General features: G+C 44.6%; 1 protein-coding gene across 7 annotated transcripts in view; it reads right to left on the reverse strand.

The window, feature by feature from the left end:
• IMMP2L (inner mitochondrial membrane peptidase subunit 2) overlaps nt 1–10,384 on the reverse strand; it is a 444,206-nt gene extending 433,822 nt beyond the window's left edge. For 4 of the 7 annotated variants that reach the window (XR_011697275.1, XM_071549991.1, XM_071549995.1 and 1 more), the window contains exons 1-2: nt 10,361–10,384; nt 2,869–3,006 (exon numbers count right to left, since the gene is read on the reverse strand). Coding sequence is in view for 6 of the 7 variants with exons in the window: in XM_071549991.1 (XP_071406092.1) it covers nt 2,869–3,003 (135 nt within the window). In the remaining variant the exon portion in view is untranslated. The other 3 variants (XM_071549992.1, XM_071549993.1, XM_071549994.1) reach the window with 3 other exon arrangements.
• Nucleotides 10,385–19,484: the final 9,100 nt, after the last annotated feature.

The following is a 19,484-nucleotide window of genomic DNA, read 5'->3' on the forward strand; positions in this document are numbered from 1 at the left end:
ATCCATAGAGGGTTCCCTTTTCCACATCACTGTGTATGAAGGTTTCATAATAGCAGACAAGCAATGAAACTCAACAAAAAATAACATAAATCAATATCAAGATGTCCATATAATCACAATCATTTTAGAGTATACAGCCAGAACTACAAGAGGAGTCACACAGAAAGTCCACAACAAGCAATTAAGAAATCTTATTACCCATTGCTTTTGTCACTTACATTTAATGTTGCAAACAGATTGCAACTCACTTGAAACCTATTATTATCAGAATGCTAGATGAGCACATCTATCTGTAAAATCCCAAGCAACAAAATCACCTCATGCGAGGATTAAAAAACCCAGTAATTTTGGAAAGAAGGCAATGAAACAATTAAATGAAACAATTAAAAACTGTTAAAAATGTTAAAAGATGTTAAAATTATAAACTGCAGTGGTTCACTGTTATTCCCTATAGGTTAGAGTTAATACACATAGACACTTAAGTCAGCATAAGTGAAAGAATTGTGACAGGTGGCTGAAAGTACTGTAGAAAAACAAAATCAGCTTGAGACAATGACATCCATGAAGTCTGTCTTAATTGATTTGGAATAAATCAGAAAATCTGTGCTTTCATTAGAAACTTTATTCAGCATGCTTGGCCAGGGTGTCAGAAAGTATTACCATTGTCAGTAACTGTGAAGCAGCAGCAAGGCTGGTTCAGAACAAAAAGAAAGTTAGTGGGGAGAGAGAGCACACAAGAGAGAGATCATGAGTAGGAGAGTATGTGTGACACAGAGAGATTTATTTCTTGCTTCTTGAGAAAACTTTTATTTTCAGGCTCAGCAGGAGCCCCAATGGTGAGTACACAAAGTCAGCTAGACATTTTAGAGGTCTACTACAAACAAATTCTTTGGAAATCTTACAATGATATCTTCAAATTGAGACAATAAGGTATCATTGGAAGTATGTGATTGAAGGATATATGAGTACAAACCAACTGAACTTTACCCTCCCTCATACTCATAGCTTTCAGATACATTCAGCATAAATCAAAGAACACAATAACCAGACAGAATGCTAACATAATGACCAATACTCCTTCAAGCTACTCTGCAAGAAATGGATACATTCCTTATAATTATGTCCCGGTCAGACTTGCTTAGGATGTCTAATAAATCTTGGAAAGAAAATTAGTATCTTATTAAAAGTACTAGGATGATTTTTTTTTTAATCTGGAAAACCCCATATCCATAGAAGTTTGTTTTAAACTTCTATTTCAGTGCTGCAGGTCAGAATAAAACCAGAGAACTGACACTGAGACTCCAGTAAAATTACAAATGTAAGCTTTCAAGCTAGCCATACTTCAATCAACAGAGGGAATGTTTAGTCAACAGACACAGCAAGGGACAAGTCTGATTTTAATCATCCAGTGAATATATATTGCTTTGCCTTGCCACTACAAAGGCAGCATATCCTTATTTGTCAGGTTGAATAAATCTGAGCAAATATCTGTCTGGTTTTTCAAATCTTCCATGGATAAACTGTAGCTAACGATTTGTCCTTCAAGTGACTAGAGAAGCAACACTCCAGAACAACACCAGAGCACCGCCAAACACCTTTGACTTTGACTTTCAAGAAGACATAGAACTGAGGGGGTCCATAGCTTGTGAAGAGGGAAAATCTAAAAAATTTTTTTCCAGCTGCTGAGATAAAAACTACAAAGCAAGAATGGATGTTAAACAGAACACTACATCAGAGACAAAAAAGAGCAAACAATGAAAGGCAATGTGTCATGCTAAAAAAAACAACACTTCAAAATTTAAATGCTCAGGTCATACTCATGAGTAGCAAAAAACAACAACAACAAAAAGAACACAAAACCCAAACCAGAAAATCCAATATGTACCTGCATCTTAAATGTTCCATGTGGATCTAGATCCCCACATGTTTTTAATAGCATTAAACACAAACCAGGCAAGTCCAGAATCTAGCTCAAGTTTTGTTTGTGTAAATGCTGCACAATTCAAACTCCAGCAGCTGGTCTTGACTGCTATGAAAACTTTCAAGGTTTTGAGCTTACCCAGATAATCAGAAAAGAGGGCTTGACACCCAAGATTCAAATTCTTAGTCTCTGCTAACTGGAATGTTACATCACTGGAACAAAATACATTATGGTTATCTGTGGTGATGCACAGCAATGTGCACTGCATATCACTTAAAATGCAAACAATACAGAAATTGGATAACTACATTAAAACATCTTTTCATGCTCCAAAACCAGAGGAAAAGTAGCTGTTCAGTATCATGAGTATTTATTGCCTCAACATTACACAGCCTATTTATATTTATTTGCTTACACTATAAAATTTGGTATAACCAAAGTAAAAAGACTGAACTGATACCTATGTCTGGATACACATAGGTATTATTACTAGCTTCATGACACTTTCAGTATTCTTTACTTCAATGGTGCCATGTGCCATTAGTAAGTATATAGCAAGAAATGGTTTTGCCTTATAGTTACTGTAATGCAGCTACTAAACATCAATAAAGCCTCTTTGTGAGTCATCAGTTCAATGCCAAGAGACAAAACGTATTGCTCCAAATATTTCTAATTGTCTAGGAAAGCATTAAACCAATATATCTTTATCACTATTTCTCCATATGTTTTCCTTTTACTGAGACAGAATTTTGGGAAGTTTTGTTCTCAAAAGATTTTCTTTCACATCACAAAACTATTTGTTTAACAAAGTAGAAATTAAATTATTCCACACTACAATGTTGTCATTTAATAACAATTGAGAAAAAGATTTTTTTTTCCACCTTGCTATTGTCTGTGGAGAGTTGCTTTTTAATTTCCCGAAAGACAAAAGATATTTTCAGCAGTACCTGCATTGATGCTCCTTCCACTCTTGCGACGCAGGCAACTCTATCCAGGAAAGTCACAGTTACGGGAACAGCAATAAAGAAACCTTTAAAAAAGGCTTTAAGGTATCTCTTTGCTACACCCCGAGCCTGTGCCATAATCTGAAAAACATGAAGGGGAAAAAAAAACTTGAGGTAACATCAACAATTAGACATCAAGAATTAAACAGGGATAATTAAGAATAAATTTATTGTCTGTCAGGGCCTCACAATATCCACAGTGAAAAGAAAAATTAAAAAAAAGAATGTGCACATGATTGAGGAGGGGAAACCCAAAACAAACAGAATTCAGAATGTAAATGTCTATTCTACAGAAGAGCATGATACTTGACATTTACTCTTTAGGTAATTTCAACATTTCTTGTGATCCTGTGCTAGACATAACCAGATGAAATCTCATTATGCATTTTAGGGGGAAAAAAGTTTCTATTCGTACACTGGTAATTATTAATTTTCGACCCCCAAAGACAGATTGTGTTAAGTAAAGAAAGGCTATTTGCAACACATTAGCTTTCCTTTATTAAATACTTTCACACATGAAAATGCACAAATGCATGACCTCCATACTTGTGGTAACTGCAAACAGGTAAAATCAATTCAAATTGTCACGTATGACACAGGGACACAATGATTCCTTGCTCACGGCTTCATCACAAAGTTAACAGCATATTGGCAGACTGAGCAAAGTAATGACATGTGGGATGATTCCAACCCAACTCACCATGTATTACTCTATCCTCCATCTATTTATTTAGTCCTGAACCACTGACCATGCTTGGAAAATACCTACAAAGTACACTGAAACACAGGTAATGACACGTGTGGATTGTATTAGTTATACCTCTGAAAAGTAAGCTGAATATTCAGGTACTGCTGCAAAGGTACAAGAATATGTTACATACCTGCCGTTTCATTATAAGAAATGCTGCCCTTCACCTACTGGCAAATCCCTTTTAAACTGTTGCTTCCACCTAAAGAATCCCTGGCAGCTCCCTCCCACAAGATCAGTTTGTAAAGTCCCTACTCCCTCTGTCACTTGTAACTCCAACAGACAAAAGGAGGAAGGAGACCGAACCTTCAATTTGAACCTTTCAGTGTGTTTATATTCAAGAACACAGAATTATTTTTCAAAGAAAACAATGGAAAACATAAATATATGCAGTTTCATTCAATCATCTTAAAACCAGAATATTTAGAATTTCACAATATAATCGGGTTTTGTTTGTTGCATTTTCAGAAACATGGACGTGATTAACTATTTGTAAGTAGAACATAAACTCAAATCACTCTGATGAAATAGTACTGAAAGTACTATTTCAGTCACAGATACAGCTTATTAATTTCATGAAAAATTACACTTAAGAGAGGAATAACAGTTCTACAAAGTAAGTCATCAGCTTATTCTTCACTGGAATCCTTTATAGATATCAATAGCTTTGCAATTACAAGATCTGTCTTCTAAAAGAAGGAACATCTATAGTATTACTTCTGACATTCACCTTCACATAGTTTTAATCTTTTTAAGTAGAAATACTTCATCATCTATATCTTGTTCATAAGTTAAATTTTGCCTGTCTAAATGCTCTTAATGCTTGTAATTCAGTTGTATTTTCTTTCTAAACATTTCATGAAAACATTTTCAATTTACATCAAAAACTTCTGTAAATAATTTGAATTAAGTAGTGAAACAGAAAAAATACCTCATCAATTCAAGAAAAGTGCCATAGTTATTTACTTTCAGCTTATTCTTTACGAACTTGTTATTAGAATCAATCCACCAAAAGACATTACTGCCTCAATCAGCACAGATTTACTTATAGGAATATGCACCGAAAAATAGAATCTTTAAAAATCAGCTTTTTGTCTACCTTTCAACAAACTACATCATTTCATATGCCTTGATACCCTTCTCTCAACCTACTCACTTTGAACTTTGCTTCTTGAGTTTTCGATCTCCTCCACTCAACACCATTTTGAGACCTTAGCCACAAACCTATCCACCATGGTCTCGACAGTCACTCCTTGAGCTGGAAGCCATTCCCTGACACACAGATCACCACAGGGCTGATTTGGGAATTTAAAAAAAACAAAACCAAAACCAAACCAAAACAAACAACTTTAAGAAATCACATGAATTTACTTCTCTTTAAATTCCTCAGAGTCAAACCTATTCTTCATTAACAGTGAAAGATGAATATTCGCCCCACTCGTTCCAGTAGATCCATCAAAAGATCTTGTTACAGACTTCTTGCAAAAGGCTCATGCTAGTATCTACAGAAAAATCTAGTCTCTAAAGAGAAGTAATTGGTCAGACAATCCACAGGAGACCAACCATATGCTCCTAGAACCACGAGCTAATTAACAGAGACAGAATCTAGCAACCAGGTTAAAACTGTTAAGACAAAATGCTACATTCTCAGTACATCACTGGGAGAAGCAACACCAGCAATATTAAGTAGCTACAGACAAAGCTGGGAGTTAAACTCCTACTTTTGTGGCTTTGGACACATGCAGCATCACATGGCACAGTATGAAAAAACATGAGGGCAAAAGCGTCAACAGCATTCCTAAAAGCAATCAATTTGCAAAGCCATCAAAGCCAAAAAGTGCTGATGTGCTGAAGGACTTCCCTACTTGCCCCGAAGTATTTATTTTCTCCTCTCCTCCCTCCATCCACAACTGGTTTCATCTTACATCTACACTAAGATGAATCCTTCATTTACAGTCACATGCTACATTCTGAACTCCTTCTGGTCCCCACTTCCTACAGCAAAGGACAGCTTTTCTCCAGAACAGAAGCTGAGCTGGCTTCTAGAAGCTTTTCTTCCCAAAGACTGTAAACATACGCATGCACATTTCAAACAATTTCAGAAGACCTATTCCAAAACAAATTGTATTTAAACTTCAGTCCGTTCTTATAACAAAACATTTTTAGCCCAAAGGTTAAGTTACCACATGCCAGTACCTCATGGAACAGTGTGCACAGTTTTGCCAGGTCTGTTTCTAAGCTTTCCCCTCCAAAACACACAATAGTTCACCATCCACCTGCCAGTAAATGGAAGGTTAGCCATCCCTCTTCCAGTATGAGGAGCTTCAAGTTGTCCTGAAGTGCCACAGGGAAAGAGCTGGAACGTAAGCAGCACAAAGGCAATTTGCAGCATTATCTTCTACCAGTAACTGTACCTATGAAAGGGTAATCCTCTACTGTTTGATTAAAATCTGTAGTGTTGTCTTTTCTTATACTTTGGTGGTCATAGAAGAAAAGAAGGGGGAAAAAAGTAATTATAAGCATTTACTGCAGTCACAAATAAGAATTTAGAGTGGTATAGGGTAGACACAACAAAGAACCTTAAAATTAACAGAAAAAAAACCTAGTTGGAGTATTTGTTTATAAATAAAGAAAATACTAGATAGCTATCAGACCTGGAAATAATATTATGCTCTTAGAGATTTCTAAAACATCTGCAGATTTTATGAGTTTTTGGATTGAAATTCTGAAATACAGTGCAGTATTTGGTTTATGCTGACAGAAGAGTTAAATGCATGTCATGAAGCAAGTAAAACATCGCTTGCTGAAAAAAATAAATGCACCAAAACATATGTCTGCATCTCTGCCCAGTCAGTGACACCTTGAGTAGGATCAGCAAATCACAATATTTAAAAGGATGAAAAACCCCAAAAACCAAAACCACCCAAACCCAAAAAATCAAACAGAAAAAAAAAAAAGAAAAAACCAACCAAACAAAAAGAAAACACAAAAACTCAGAAAAAATATTTTAGAGATGCATACACCTTTCAATATTTGTAAGTTACACTTGGATGGATGGGGGGGGAGCAAAACCAAAGCAAAACAGAATAATTCTGTACAACTGACAAACTTGAAAGCAACAACCTTGAAAATTTGTTTGAAATGGCAACATGGACAAGAAAAATCCAAGCTCAAAAGTGCTAGCATATAGCAGGTCAAAGCATTAAGAATTTCACATTGTGCAGCTCAGAGATTAAGGCAGATGGAGCACAGCATTATCTGGACTGAAGTATTTGGTGCACAAAAGGTCCAGGGATTATAATGAGCCTCTTGTGGGTACTACAACATATGGAGCAGAGATGCTATTTAGATAGCTCTCTATGTATAAAATGTTTATTTTTTCTTACACTTGCTTGCACATTAGAAGACACTTTATCAAACAGCCTGCAGAAAATCATCAAGTAATTCAGAAAGCCCCAGGTTACAATATATTTGCAAACCTAGATACTTAAAAATTGCCCGCAAAAGTATGATCGGAAAAATAGCTGTAAAAACAAGTCATTAGCAGTCACCCACAAAGGAAATAGAATGGCCCCTTATGTGCTTCTACAAAAAGGCATGTGAGGGAACAGGAAGGAGGGAATTACAGCCTATATGCAAAACACCTACCCTGCCAAGACTGCTATGTTAGTTTGAAATGACCTATTTGATCTTGTTCAGGAATCAGTAACTATACTATATATAGTTCTATAATCCATTGACATAACCAACTGTCAAACACAATATGCATTTTCCTGTAAATCAGTGGCACCACACTAGAATTTAGGCATATGCATTTTGAAAACAAAGACTTGCATAACAGAAAATACCACAACACATGAAGGAGTAAATTTTATTGCATCCCATGAAACATAAAACTGAGCACAAAAACTTTTGTTTTAAGACTGGTCTGACTTAAAGACAAGGTTACACCTGGTCTAACAACCGTGATGAAGAAGATGCTGCTCAGTATCAGAATTTGTGTGATCTTTTTAACATGTCCCCTTTCAACAATCTTTCATTACACAAGGCCTGAGCTAACTACTGCCATGCAGCCTGACTCATTTTCCCCTTCAGTTGTACATTTCAATAACTTCTAACATTACAGGGATTGCTGTAAGTGTACAAGTATGTAGACTTTTTAGTGGGGCTGATTTAAATCACAGAAAGTGACCCAAGTATAGGCTGATGCACACAGATATGCAAATAGAATCAAAATAGACTAGCCCATGTAAGTCCTCAGTTAAAATAATCAATATAGATCAGTGCATTTAAGTCTTCATTTAAAAATACTATCTGGTTCCATCAGGAGCTCTTTTATCCTTCAATAAAGACAACTCCACCCTGGTATTATTCCACCAGAGTGGTAACATGTCTACACAATTAATGTGTTTATACTCTGCACACAGGTTTTGCTCACCCTATTCCTCCATCACATTACTCTCTCTCTAACCCCTGGCACACAGATATTACAAAACAGCACTCTATTGCAAGTTTGGAAATGCCACAGGTCATGGAAATGACTGCTGTGTCATTGAAGCAACAAATCCTAGTCTACTCAGCAGTTTCAGCAACTGCTCATGTATGCTGTGTTGTTCTCTTTAAGATAGTCATTTTGTCCTGATGTTTTGCTTGTTTCAAATACAAAGCAGGAGATTTTGTTGCTTCAACTCTATTTTGTACCACTTTCTTACGTCTTAATTTGAATTAAAGCAATTACAATTTCCATGTAATAGCTCCCACCACTATGAAATATGCAGATTTTTTTCAGAATACCACAATAAAGAAAAACAATAAAAATCCATTTTTGCAATCTTCTCAGAGTTATAACATATAGAGAAGTTCCCAGAAGCAGAAAAAAACAGATCATCATAATGAGCTTTCAGCTCACAAACCAAATAAAAAAACCACAACACTCAAAAATATAATCTATGACAGAATTATTCCTGGGGCAAAAAAAAATCAATTTAATGTGGAACTGATTCTTCTTTTAATGTAATATTACTATATCCCATCGCTGGGATCTAGCTCATGTACAAAGGTTCCATTCACATGTTGGTTGTAACTCAAAAGGAATTCATATTATTTATTTTTACAAATTAATTTCGTGTCTCAAGTACGCAAATTTCACCCTCATGGACAATCTTGTATTTACAAAGAGAACATTGCACTCTTCAAATATAAAGCAAAACTGGAGGAAAATACAACTATAGATCAAAGTTATTCTCAGCAACCAAATTAACAACTAGTTTAGGATGAAGAGTAATCAGACAACCCTCAGCTCTGACAATTTACTCATGATTCCATTTTATACACACAAGCATCAAAAAGAGGAATTGCAATTTAAAAAAAAAACGGTAATTGTTACAAATCAGATCTTTTCAGACTACTTAAACTTTAGATGTAATAGAATACGCTCCAAATACTATCACACAGGTGATGAACAGAATACCAGTTCTTCTAACATAAAAGCTACAGTATTTGCTTTTACTCATGTTTCTCCATCTTCAAATAAACTAGATTTTCTAGATCATCCTTGCCTTTCTTGGTTATCTCGGTGTGCTCAATTAATTCCAGTTCCACAGAACAGCAATGATATGATAAAAAAGCCCAAATAAACCTACAATGGAATACTGACTAATTAAAGGATTATATAAGGTTAGAGTCTACTTGTTGTTCAGCTGCACTTTTTCTAAACTTTTCACCAACTTCCAGAAAAATTTTCTTTAAAAGTTAGGAACACCAGAGGGACATGTCCAGGAACTGGCTGAATCTCTCCAGCTTCAAGAATTGCTGCCTTTATACACAGAAGTGTTTAACTAAGAACAGATTGAAGGACAAGAATTAGATGTGGGGGAAGCAGCTACTTCAGGGCAAAAGTTGTATCATTAAAAATGGGGCGGGGAAATAAAAAAACCTCTCTCAGATGCCCAGGACACAGGGTAACAGGAAAGCCACCCCATCAGGATAGTAGGTAACTGCCATTAACTGTGTTCCTCGTAGGACAAACAGATCTGGCAGACATTAATACAGGAGAGGAGGAAAGTATGTTAAGACCCGCACTCAGTGCAGGACTAAGAGCAGTGCACAGCACCAGTCCCAGCCGCAGACACGATGCCAGGGAAGGGGAGCACAACCCCGGCCTGTTTCCCCGCACCACCCGCACTTCCACCGGCAGCGGCCGCCCCGCCCCGCCTCTGACTAGCAGAGGCTGCAGAGAACAGCGGAGCTTCTCACCACTGGCTCTGCCAGTTCTTTTTAACCCAGTCCCTCTCTCCGTAATTTGAAAGAGGGCGAAGGGAGCAATTCTACACCTAGCACGTGGCGGGGAAGCTACAGCGGTTCAGTTGCGCCGGCGCTGGTTCCGCCGCCGCTCGGTTTCGGCCCCAAGCCCGGCTCCGCCCGGAGGAGGGCTCGGGTGTGCTGGGCGGGCAGGGGCGGGGCAGAGGCAGAACCGCCCGCCCGGCAAGGGCTGTGCGGACTCTGCCGCCAGGCCCGGCACGGCGCACCTGCCGGTCCCGCCACCGCTGCCCGAGCCATCAGCCCCTGTCCCCGCTCCCGGCCCCGCCCCGTGCCCCCCCAGGGGCTGCCCCGCCGCCTCCCCGCGCCAGGTCTGCGACGCTCCGAGCCCGCCCGGCCCCGTTCGCCCCGCCCGGCCGCGCCGCTCACCCTTCTCTCCCTTCCGCGGGGCGGGCGCGGGTCACGTGGGGGGCGGCGCGGGGCCCGCGGAGCCCCGAGCGGCTGCAGCGGCGCCGCGGAGCGGCCCCGGGCTGCGCCGGCCGGGGGGGTGCACGGACGTGCGGGCACGGAGCGGGCCGGGCACGGAGCGAGAACAGCGTGCGTGGTCTGGTCCCTTCCCAGCGCCTGCGGTCACAGCGGAGTCCCAGAGCGCGTGAGGCCGTTGGATTGCGGCGGCCGCGGTTTCAGTCAGTGAGGATGGACATCCAAATACACAGGGACTATACTGTTGTGGCCATTTTTTGATAATTGGACCATTATGACGTGGATATTCGTGCGTAATGTTGCGAATTCTTACATAATGTTTTAGTACAAAGCAGTTCTGTAAATTGTGTGTATTGTAATCCACACAAAAGGGCAGGATTTTTGTTCAGCTGATGAGTTTCCTAGTGCACACCAGATTTCATCAGGACTGATGTTGGCCAGGTCCGCTGTGCATCATGGCTGGCTGTATTTCACTCCAGTCCTGCCGCCACGGGTGGGTGTTTGACATTGTTTAACAACCCTGGGCAGCCCCACACCACTCGCTGACAATCAGAATGGTAAAAGCCAAAAAACTCATGGGTTGAGATAAATACAGTTTAATAGGGAAAGCAAAAGCCACACACACAAGCAAAGCAAAACAAGGAGTTCATTCCCTGCTTCCCATGGGCAGGCAGGTGTTCAGCCGCCTCCAGGAGAGCAGGGCCGCAGCACACCCTAAAGTGACTCAGGGAGACAAACGCCATCACTCCAAATGTCCTCCACCCTTCTCCTTCCTTCTACTTTATATACTGAGCATGATGGTATGGAATATCCCTTTGGTCAGTTTGGGTTACCTGTCCCCACTGTGTCTTCCTAACCTCCCATGCACCCCCAACTTTCTTGCCAACCTGGCAGCGGAAAAAGTAGAAAAGACCTTGATTTTGTGTAAGCCTTGCTCTGCAATAACAAAAACATCTCTATATTACCAACCTTGTGTTCAGCACAAGTCTAAACCCCAGACCTATACCAGCTACTGAAAATAAAATTAACTCTACTCCAGCCAAAACAAGCACAAAGTTGTTTTTTCCTGTCTAGTGCAAATGGATACATTAGGGTTTGTGTTTTCAGTTATTGTTTTGTTGTTTTTATCAGTTGCCACAACAAGTGCAGGTGTCAGTATAGTCCAAAGCAGGAGGTTATTCCGGATAGTTCTTGTGCCTTCCAGAGTCAGTGGGCAAATTCATAACAGAAATGCATTAAAGGTTATCACACACATAGAAACTACCTCTGGGTGAGGGAGTCCGTCCCTAACTAGGTGCTGGAAGATACTTCTACTACTCAGGCCACTGTTAGAACACAATATAAAACAACACCTCTGCTTGACTCTGCAGTTATTTGCAATCTATTATTAAATTGTTATTTTTAAGCTCAAATATAAAATTGTTTTTAATTGAAACGATCTTGACTTTGAAGTTCAAATATGAATGTATGAATGAATAGTTGTCTGTAATCTGACCATAGCTTTTTACAGAGGTAAAATATTTCCACATTCTTGAGATAGAATCATAGAATCATAGAATCGATTGGGTTGGAAAAGACCTCCAAGATCATCGAGTCCAACCCTTGGTCCAATTCCAGTCTATTTACTAGATCATGGCACTCAGCGCCACATCCAGTCTGCATTTAAAAATCTCTAGGGATGGTGAATCCACCACCTCTCTGGGCAGCCCATTCCAATGCCTGATTATTCTCTCTGTAAAGAATTTTTTTCTGATATCCAACTTAAACTTCCCCTGGCAGAGCTTAAACCCGTGCCCCCTTGTCCTATTGCTGAGTGCCTGGGAGAAGAGACCAGCCCCCACCTGGCTAGAACTTCCCTTCAGGTAGTTCTAGACAGTGATGAGGTCACCTCTGATCCTCTTCTCCAGGCTAAACAACCCCAGCTCCCTCAGCCTCTCCCCATAGGGCTTGTGCTCCAGTCCCTTCACTATCGATGGATTATTGATTGACCACCGATACGGTGAATAGGAATGGCGCTCCTAGGAGGAGGGCTCGAAGAGCAATAGCATGTGCTCTCGAGGGACCAGCTCCTTGGAAGCTCAGGGAGGCTCCTCCCGCTCCCAACCCGGCGACGATTCCCTGAAGGAAGAGGTCCACACGAGTCGAGAGTCCACGAAGAGAAGCGAAATTTATTGGGGTGCCCGGACTTATATAGGGGAGCATGGGGCTTTCCAGAATATGGGTGGAGTAAGGGGAGGAGACAGGGAGGAGTGATACATCTCATTGGCAGGCATGCAAATTAAGAGAGAAAAACGAGGGGAGAACCAATAGGAAAGCACAACCATATAAGGGAAATGGTGCACTGCACCAAACAGGGACCAATCAGAGTAGGGTTGGCGGGAAAATGCCCTAGGGGTTTGTGGGAAGGAGAAACCTGGATAGGGATGAGTAAGGAAAAAGACAAGGGTAGCCATCTTAGGGTATATAACAATCAAACTGGGGAAATGTCCAAGTAGCTCCTAAAGCCCCCATGGTCCTTATCAAGCTTCTTTTGAGGTTTTCCAGGTTCTTGGACTTCTGCGTCTTCATCCACCCAGCGCTTGTAATACTTTTGCCATTTAATAAAGTCCTCATCCACTAGGTCTCCTCCAACACTTCACCAGCCTTGTTGCTCTTCTCTGGACTCGCTCCAGCACTTGCTCAATATCCTTTCTGAACTGAGGGGCCCAGAACTGAACACAGTACTCAAGGTGTGGCCTCACCAACACAGAGTACAGGGGAAGGATCACTTCCCTGGTCCTGCTGGCCGCGCTATTTTTGATACAGGACAGGATCCCATTGGCCTTCTTGCCCACCTGGGCACACTGTTGGCTCATGTTGAGCTTCCTGTCAACTAGAACTCCAAGGTCCCTTTCTGCCTGGCTGCTCTCCAGCCACTCTGTGACCAGCCTGTAGTGCTGCAGGGGGTTGTTGTGGTCAAAGTGCAGGACCCAGCACTTGGCCTTATTGAACTTCATCCCACTGGAATCAGCCCATCTCTCAAGTCTATCCAGATCCCTCTGCAGAGCCCTCCTGCCTTCCAGCAGATCGACACTCCCTCCCAGCTTGGTGTCATCAGCAAATTTGCTGATGATGGACTCAATCCCCTCATCTAAATCATCAATAAAGATGTTAAACAGGACTGGACCCAATACAGACCCCTGGGGAACACCACTAGTGACCGGCCGCCAGCTGGATGCAGCTCCGTTCACCAGCACTCTCTGGGCCCGACCCTCCAGCCAGCTCTTAATCCTGGAGAGGGTACACTTGTCCAGGCCATGGGCTACCAGCTTTTCCAGGAGTATATTATGGGAGACAGTGTCAAAGGCCTTGCTGAGGTCCAGATAGACCACATCCACAGCCTTCCCCTCATCCACCAGGTGGGTCACCTGATCGTAAAAAGAGATCAGGTTGGTCAGACAGGACCTGCCCCTCCTAAACCCATGCTGGCTGGGTCTAATCCCTTGTCCACCCTGAAGGTGCTGTGTGATTGCACTCAGGATAAACTGCTCCCTAACCCTGCCAGGCACGGAGGTCAGGCTGACAGGCGTGTAGTTGCCAGGGTCCTGCTTGCAGCCCTTTTTGTGGTGATGCCGAAAGGGTTTTTTTAACTTTCAATTTTCATATTTTGTAGATTTTAGAGACACAGTAGATGTAATGCTGTAGATTTTAGTGAATTAATATTTAGCAGCTTGTAGCACAAAGTCCTTCTATCTCTACCCCTTCTCCAGAACAGGCAGCTGAGATCTGCCAGCTATTTAGACTCTCTCTCAAGGTACTTGATTAAAGCATATCAGAAGAGAACATAAACATGGAGCAGTGTGACTCGAAGCCCTGGAGAGCGTCCAAGAGACCTTTGTGTGCTGAAGAAGAGGAGGTGGATGAAGACAGAGGGTCCCAACCACCCCAGCCCCAATTCAACAGGAGTGGGAACTGGGAGGGGACAGAGGTGGAACTGGAACTGGACATGTGGACAGTAGTGATTGGATAGGTTATATTATAAAAGCTATAGAACTTAGAGCTTGCTTGCGCGCGTGTCGATGTATTCCTGGATGAGCAGGGTTGCTCATTAAAGTGCCTGCCCATTATCTTATCTCCTACAAAACTTGGCTCAGAGTCTTTTTTACAGACTTCTACGGCAACAGTTGATTGGGGTGACATTGGCCAACCTCCAATCATCTGGGACCTCCCCAGAGAGCCAGGACTGTTGGAAGATGATGGAGAGCGGTTTGGCAAGCTCTTCTGCCAGCTCCCTCATCACCCTGGGATGGATCCTGTCTGGTCCCATAGACTTGTGAGGATCCAGCTGGCTCAGTAAGTCAGTAACTATTTCCTCCTGGAATACAGGAGGGCTATTCAGCTCCCTCTCCCTATCTACCAGCTCCAGAGGCCAGTTGTCTTGAGGGCCACCTGTCCTACTGGTGAAAACTGAGGCAAAGTAGGTGTTAAGTACCTCAGCCTTCTCCTCATCTTCCTTAACTATATTTCCCTTCAAGTCCAACAGAGAATGGAGGTTTTCCTTGCCCCTCCTTTTGTTATTAATGTATTTATAAAAGGACTTTTTGTTATCCCTAACTGAAATAGCCAAATTTACTTCAAATTCCACTTTTCTTTCCCTGATTTTTTTCCTGCATGACCTAGCTCTATCTGTAAATTCTTCGTAAGTAGCCAGCCCTTTTTTCCATAGTCTGTAAACTTTCTTTTTATCCCTGATTTCTTGCAGAATCTCCCTATTTAACCAAGCTGGCCGTCTTCCCCTCCGGCTGGCCTTTCGGCACACTAGAACAGCCTGTTGCTGTGCATTCAAAATTTCCTTCTTAAAACATGTGTTGGAGATGGGGACTATATGGACATGGAAGAATGGAGGAGGACAAGGGAGCGCCGAACGGAGTTTGACGTGTGGAAGGTCCAGGAAGGCCCCGAAGAACCCGGACTATGACATTGCAATATGGACTTTCTAAATCCCCAGTTTTACCCCCAGTTTCCCCAGTTTTTACTTAAATAAAGATGTCTACTGCTCTCCCAGTTCCAGAACCTTCCCCCAGGCAGGCAGGTGCCCAGCAACAAGAGAACAGCTACCATTGGCCAGCTCCCTCTAGGGGGCGGCCCTGGCCCTGCCTGTCACCAGTCCACACCCAAGTTCACTCCCTCCTAGTTTGCATACCCTATGGGCTGAGGTGGATTTGCATGCTCCGCCTCAGCTCCACCCCTTTTCCAGAACCTTCCCTACCCCAAGTTATATAACCCCCTGTTTCCCCCCAATAAAGTTGGATCAGCCTAGATCTCCGGATCAGGTCAGACCACCCTCGTCTCCTTGGTGTTTGTTCTCTGCTCGCGCGAGGCAAACCATACCTTGGGTCGAGGGATAGCCGCGAACGACAGCTCAGCAGGCAGTCTGCGAACCCCGTCGCTGGTCTCGGTCCCTTCCCGATAGAGACCAAGGCTCGCGACAGATGGTGCCGAAACCCGGGACTGTTTGTTGAGTCTGTCGTTCAAGATAGGCTAACTGCAGTCTCGGATCGGTGATAGCCGCAGGAGTGACTGAGACCCTGCGGTCCGGCAGCCTCCCCCGGCAGAGACTGGGCATCGGCCCCACCTCATCGTTGGAGCAGGCGACCGTCGAGAGAGGTGAGCTGCCGGGGAAGCCCCTACCCTTCCTACCCCGTCTCCAAATCCCCCAACAAGACTAAAAGACTCGGAACTTCATCTTTAACTAACATCATGGGAGCCGCTCTAGGGAAGTCCGAGCGCCCAGTTTACAAGAAAATTAGAGCGGTCATCGAGTACCAGGGCCATAAGTATGACAAAGCCTCCCTAAAAGCCCTGGCTACTTGGATTAATTCCCACCAACTCCAAGTCCCAGAAGAGCTTAACATCGAGCACTGGGACAATCTGGGAGCAACACTCTGGAAGGCGGAGAAGAAGGGCGATAAAACGGCAGCAAAGGCGCTTATCGCCTGGCGCCTGGTGTACATGTTACTCCAGGACCGCCAAAAGACTGGGCATCCGACCGTTAATTCGGCGAGGGCACAAGATGGCGCCTCGAAGCCTTCGTCCTCCTGCCCCAGCCCCAAGGACAAGATCAAGGGCAAAATGGCGGAGGGGGGACACTGCGTGGATCGCGGCGAAAATGGCGGCGGCGCGAAACACCTCGTGGCCTGGGACAAAGGGGGAGGGGCCGTGGGAGGAGCCGTTGACGGGGAGCGATGGGAGGGACCACCGGAGTACACGCCCCCTGAGGCACCACCCACAGGCTACGCCCCTCATGGCGTTATGGCCACGCCTCCACCTTGTGGCCACGCCTCCACCCAGGCCTACAGCCCCGCCCACCTGGACCAACATGGCCACGCCCATGCAGCTAGGCCCGAGGCCCACTCGAGGGAGGCCTACCCACCATCACCACCGAGGCCTCCCTGCCACCGTGCCCTGCCCAGTCCACCCTGCGGCGTTGCACCGGAGAAGCTGTGTAGGCCTGGGGCCCTGGCCAGGCCGCAGGCCTTATGCCGATCCGTGGTGCACAAACAACTATCCATCAAAACGTCGCGGGAGTGCCGTCGCGTCGCCCGGTACACATCATCGCCTCCGGAGTGTGCACACTCTCTCGCCCCGATAATACCGAGGGCTGAGAGGTGTGATGAACTGGACTGTGAGGAGGAGCATAACATCTCTCCCCCCACTAGTCCCAAGAGACACTCACTAGACTTGACTCACACGGACATGACACTTGCCTCAGCGCCAAGGCCTAACGTTTTTAACACCACGGCCGCCGACTCAACCCGCGCCTTCCCGGCCTCCGCCACCTCCCAAGTGGAGGAAATACACCACATCGTGGAGGCGCAGGAGAAGGCGTGGAAAGCCGTACACGAACAGGCGGCCCAGACAGGGGACCTAGAAATGCTCAAGGCCTTCCCAGTGCACGTGGAGGGAGGTAGGCCACCCCAGTGGAGGCCTATCTCCTATCCCGTGCTAAAAGACATCAAGAAGGCCATAGCTGAGCACAACCTTGACTCCCCGTACACCCTCAGCCTCCTGGAGTCCTTTTTCCAGGCGTTCGACCTTACGCCAAATGACATCCGGCAGGTCACGAGCGCCTGGTTGCCTTCCCTACAATACTCCGGCTTCGAGGCGGAGTGGAAGGCCTTAATAAGGAAACACGTCACCGAAGGGGACTTCGTCCCTGTTCCCAGGGGGCTGACAAAGGACAGGGCAATCAATCAAATGTACGGGGAGGGGAGGTTCGTTACCAACACTCAACAATGCATGGTCCCCCTGTCTATCCTACATAAATCAGCAGACTTGGCGCTGGAGGCTATTAAGAAGGTTGCTCGGACTAGTTCCAGCACGCCTTCTTATGCACTTATATTTCAAGAACCTCGGGAGCCTTTCTATGACTTTGCATCCCGGCTTAGGGAAGCGATCTGTAAACAAATCAGCGACCCTAATGCACGGGATGTCCTATTTAAATCCCTAGTCATAGAAAAGGCGAATGAGGAGTGCCGGAAAATCCTCCGGCCCCTAAAGGAGCCCACGTTGCTGGAAATGGTCGAGGCCTGCCGCAACGTGGACTATTCTAAAAGGGACTTGGAACTTGTTGCTTGCGCGGCCACAGGCCGCTGTTACAACTGCGGCCAGGTGGGGCATTATGAGAGAAACTGCCCCGCCAATCAGCCACCACCCTCACCAAAGACACTACCAAAGTATAACTGTCAGCGCTGCGGTAAGGGGAAGCACTGGACCTCCTTGTGTAGGTCCGTAACTGATATCAATGGTGACCCGCTTCCTCCTAAGTCACCAAAGTCCCAGTATAGGAAGCAGGTCACCTTTAGTGACCCCCCAACGCAGCGCAAAGAGGGTGGTAGCCAGGGAAACTCCCCACCGAGCGCCAGGAGGGGCGCGATGACACTAAATGCCTCTCCTGCGTGCCTCCAACGGGCTCAGTCGGAGCCGAGCCTGCATTAGAGCGGGCTCGCTGCATCATCTTGCACCCCTGTGATCCCTGTACCATCTTAAAGGGGGAGGAGTGCGAGATGAAGGTAACATCTAAGCAGCCGTTGAGAAGAGGGGGAGGAGTACCTTCTTCAACCAGCCGCGCAAGCAGCAAAAAGGGGCATCATTGCCCAAACCAAACTTATAACCCTCACTGGACTTGACAACTCTAAAGGATATGATATGACTGTGTGTTTCAAAGTTCTTCTCCCCCCAGTAGAAGTCTCCTCCATGGATCCGGTGGCTGTCCTTCTCCCCACCTCCCAACTGCAGCGTCATCAGCCCGTGGAGAAGGCAGTCAACTGGACCACCACCCTGACGGCGGAACAACCCCTGTTGTCGGTGGTAGTAGCCTCACCCCTGGGATGAACAAACATCGAGGGGCTACTCGACACAGGGGCAGATATAACCATCATCACCGTCAGGGACTGGCCGGATATCTGGCCAAAGGAGGAGACCGCGCTCAGTGTTACTGGGGTGGGGGGAACCTTAAAGCCTAGACAGAGTCGGCATGTGGTTACCTTCACCGACTCTGACGGGAATGTGGCCTCGTGCAGGCCACTGATACTGCCACTGCCCATGACACTATGGGGGAGAGACATACTGGGGCAGTGGGGCGCCAAATTAAAAACAAATTTTTAACATCGGCCACTGGTGAGCAGCTGCTACCCAAACTTAATTGGCTAACTCAAAAACCTATATGGGTAGACCAGTGGCCCCTTACTGATGAAAAGCTGCAACAATTGGAACTCCTGGTAAAAGAACAACTAGAATTAGGCCATATCGCCCCATCAACCAGTCCCTGGAACTCCCCCGTCTTTGTCATTAAAAAAGCATCGGGCAAGTGGCGGTTACTACATGACTTAAGAAAGATCAACGAGGTGATGGAATCCATGGGCCCGGTACAACCAGGTATGCCAGCCCTTTCCATGCTTCCTCGTAATTGGCCTATAGTAGTAATTGACATTAAGGACTGCTTTTTCCAGATCCCCTTGCATCCGGAGGATGTGGACAAGTTCGCTTTTTCTGTTCCAACTAGGAATGCCGGAGAACCCCATAAGAGGTT

The sequence above is a fragment of the Pithys albifrons genome, chromosome 3 (genome assembly GCF_047495875.1).
Source record: "Pithys albifrons albifrons isolate INPA30051 chromosome 3, PitAlb_v1, whole genome shotgun sequence".
NCBI classification, from domain to species: domain Eukaryota; kingdom Metazoa; phylum Chordata; class Aves; order Passeriformes; family Thamnophilidae; genus Pithys; species Pithys albifrons.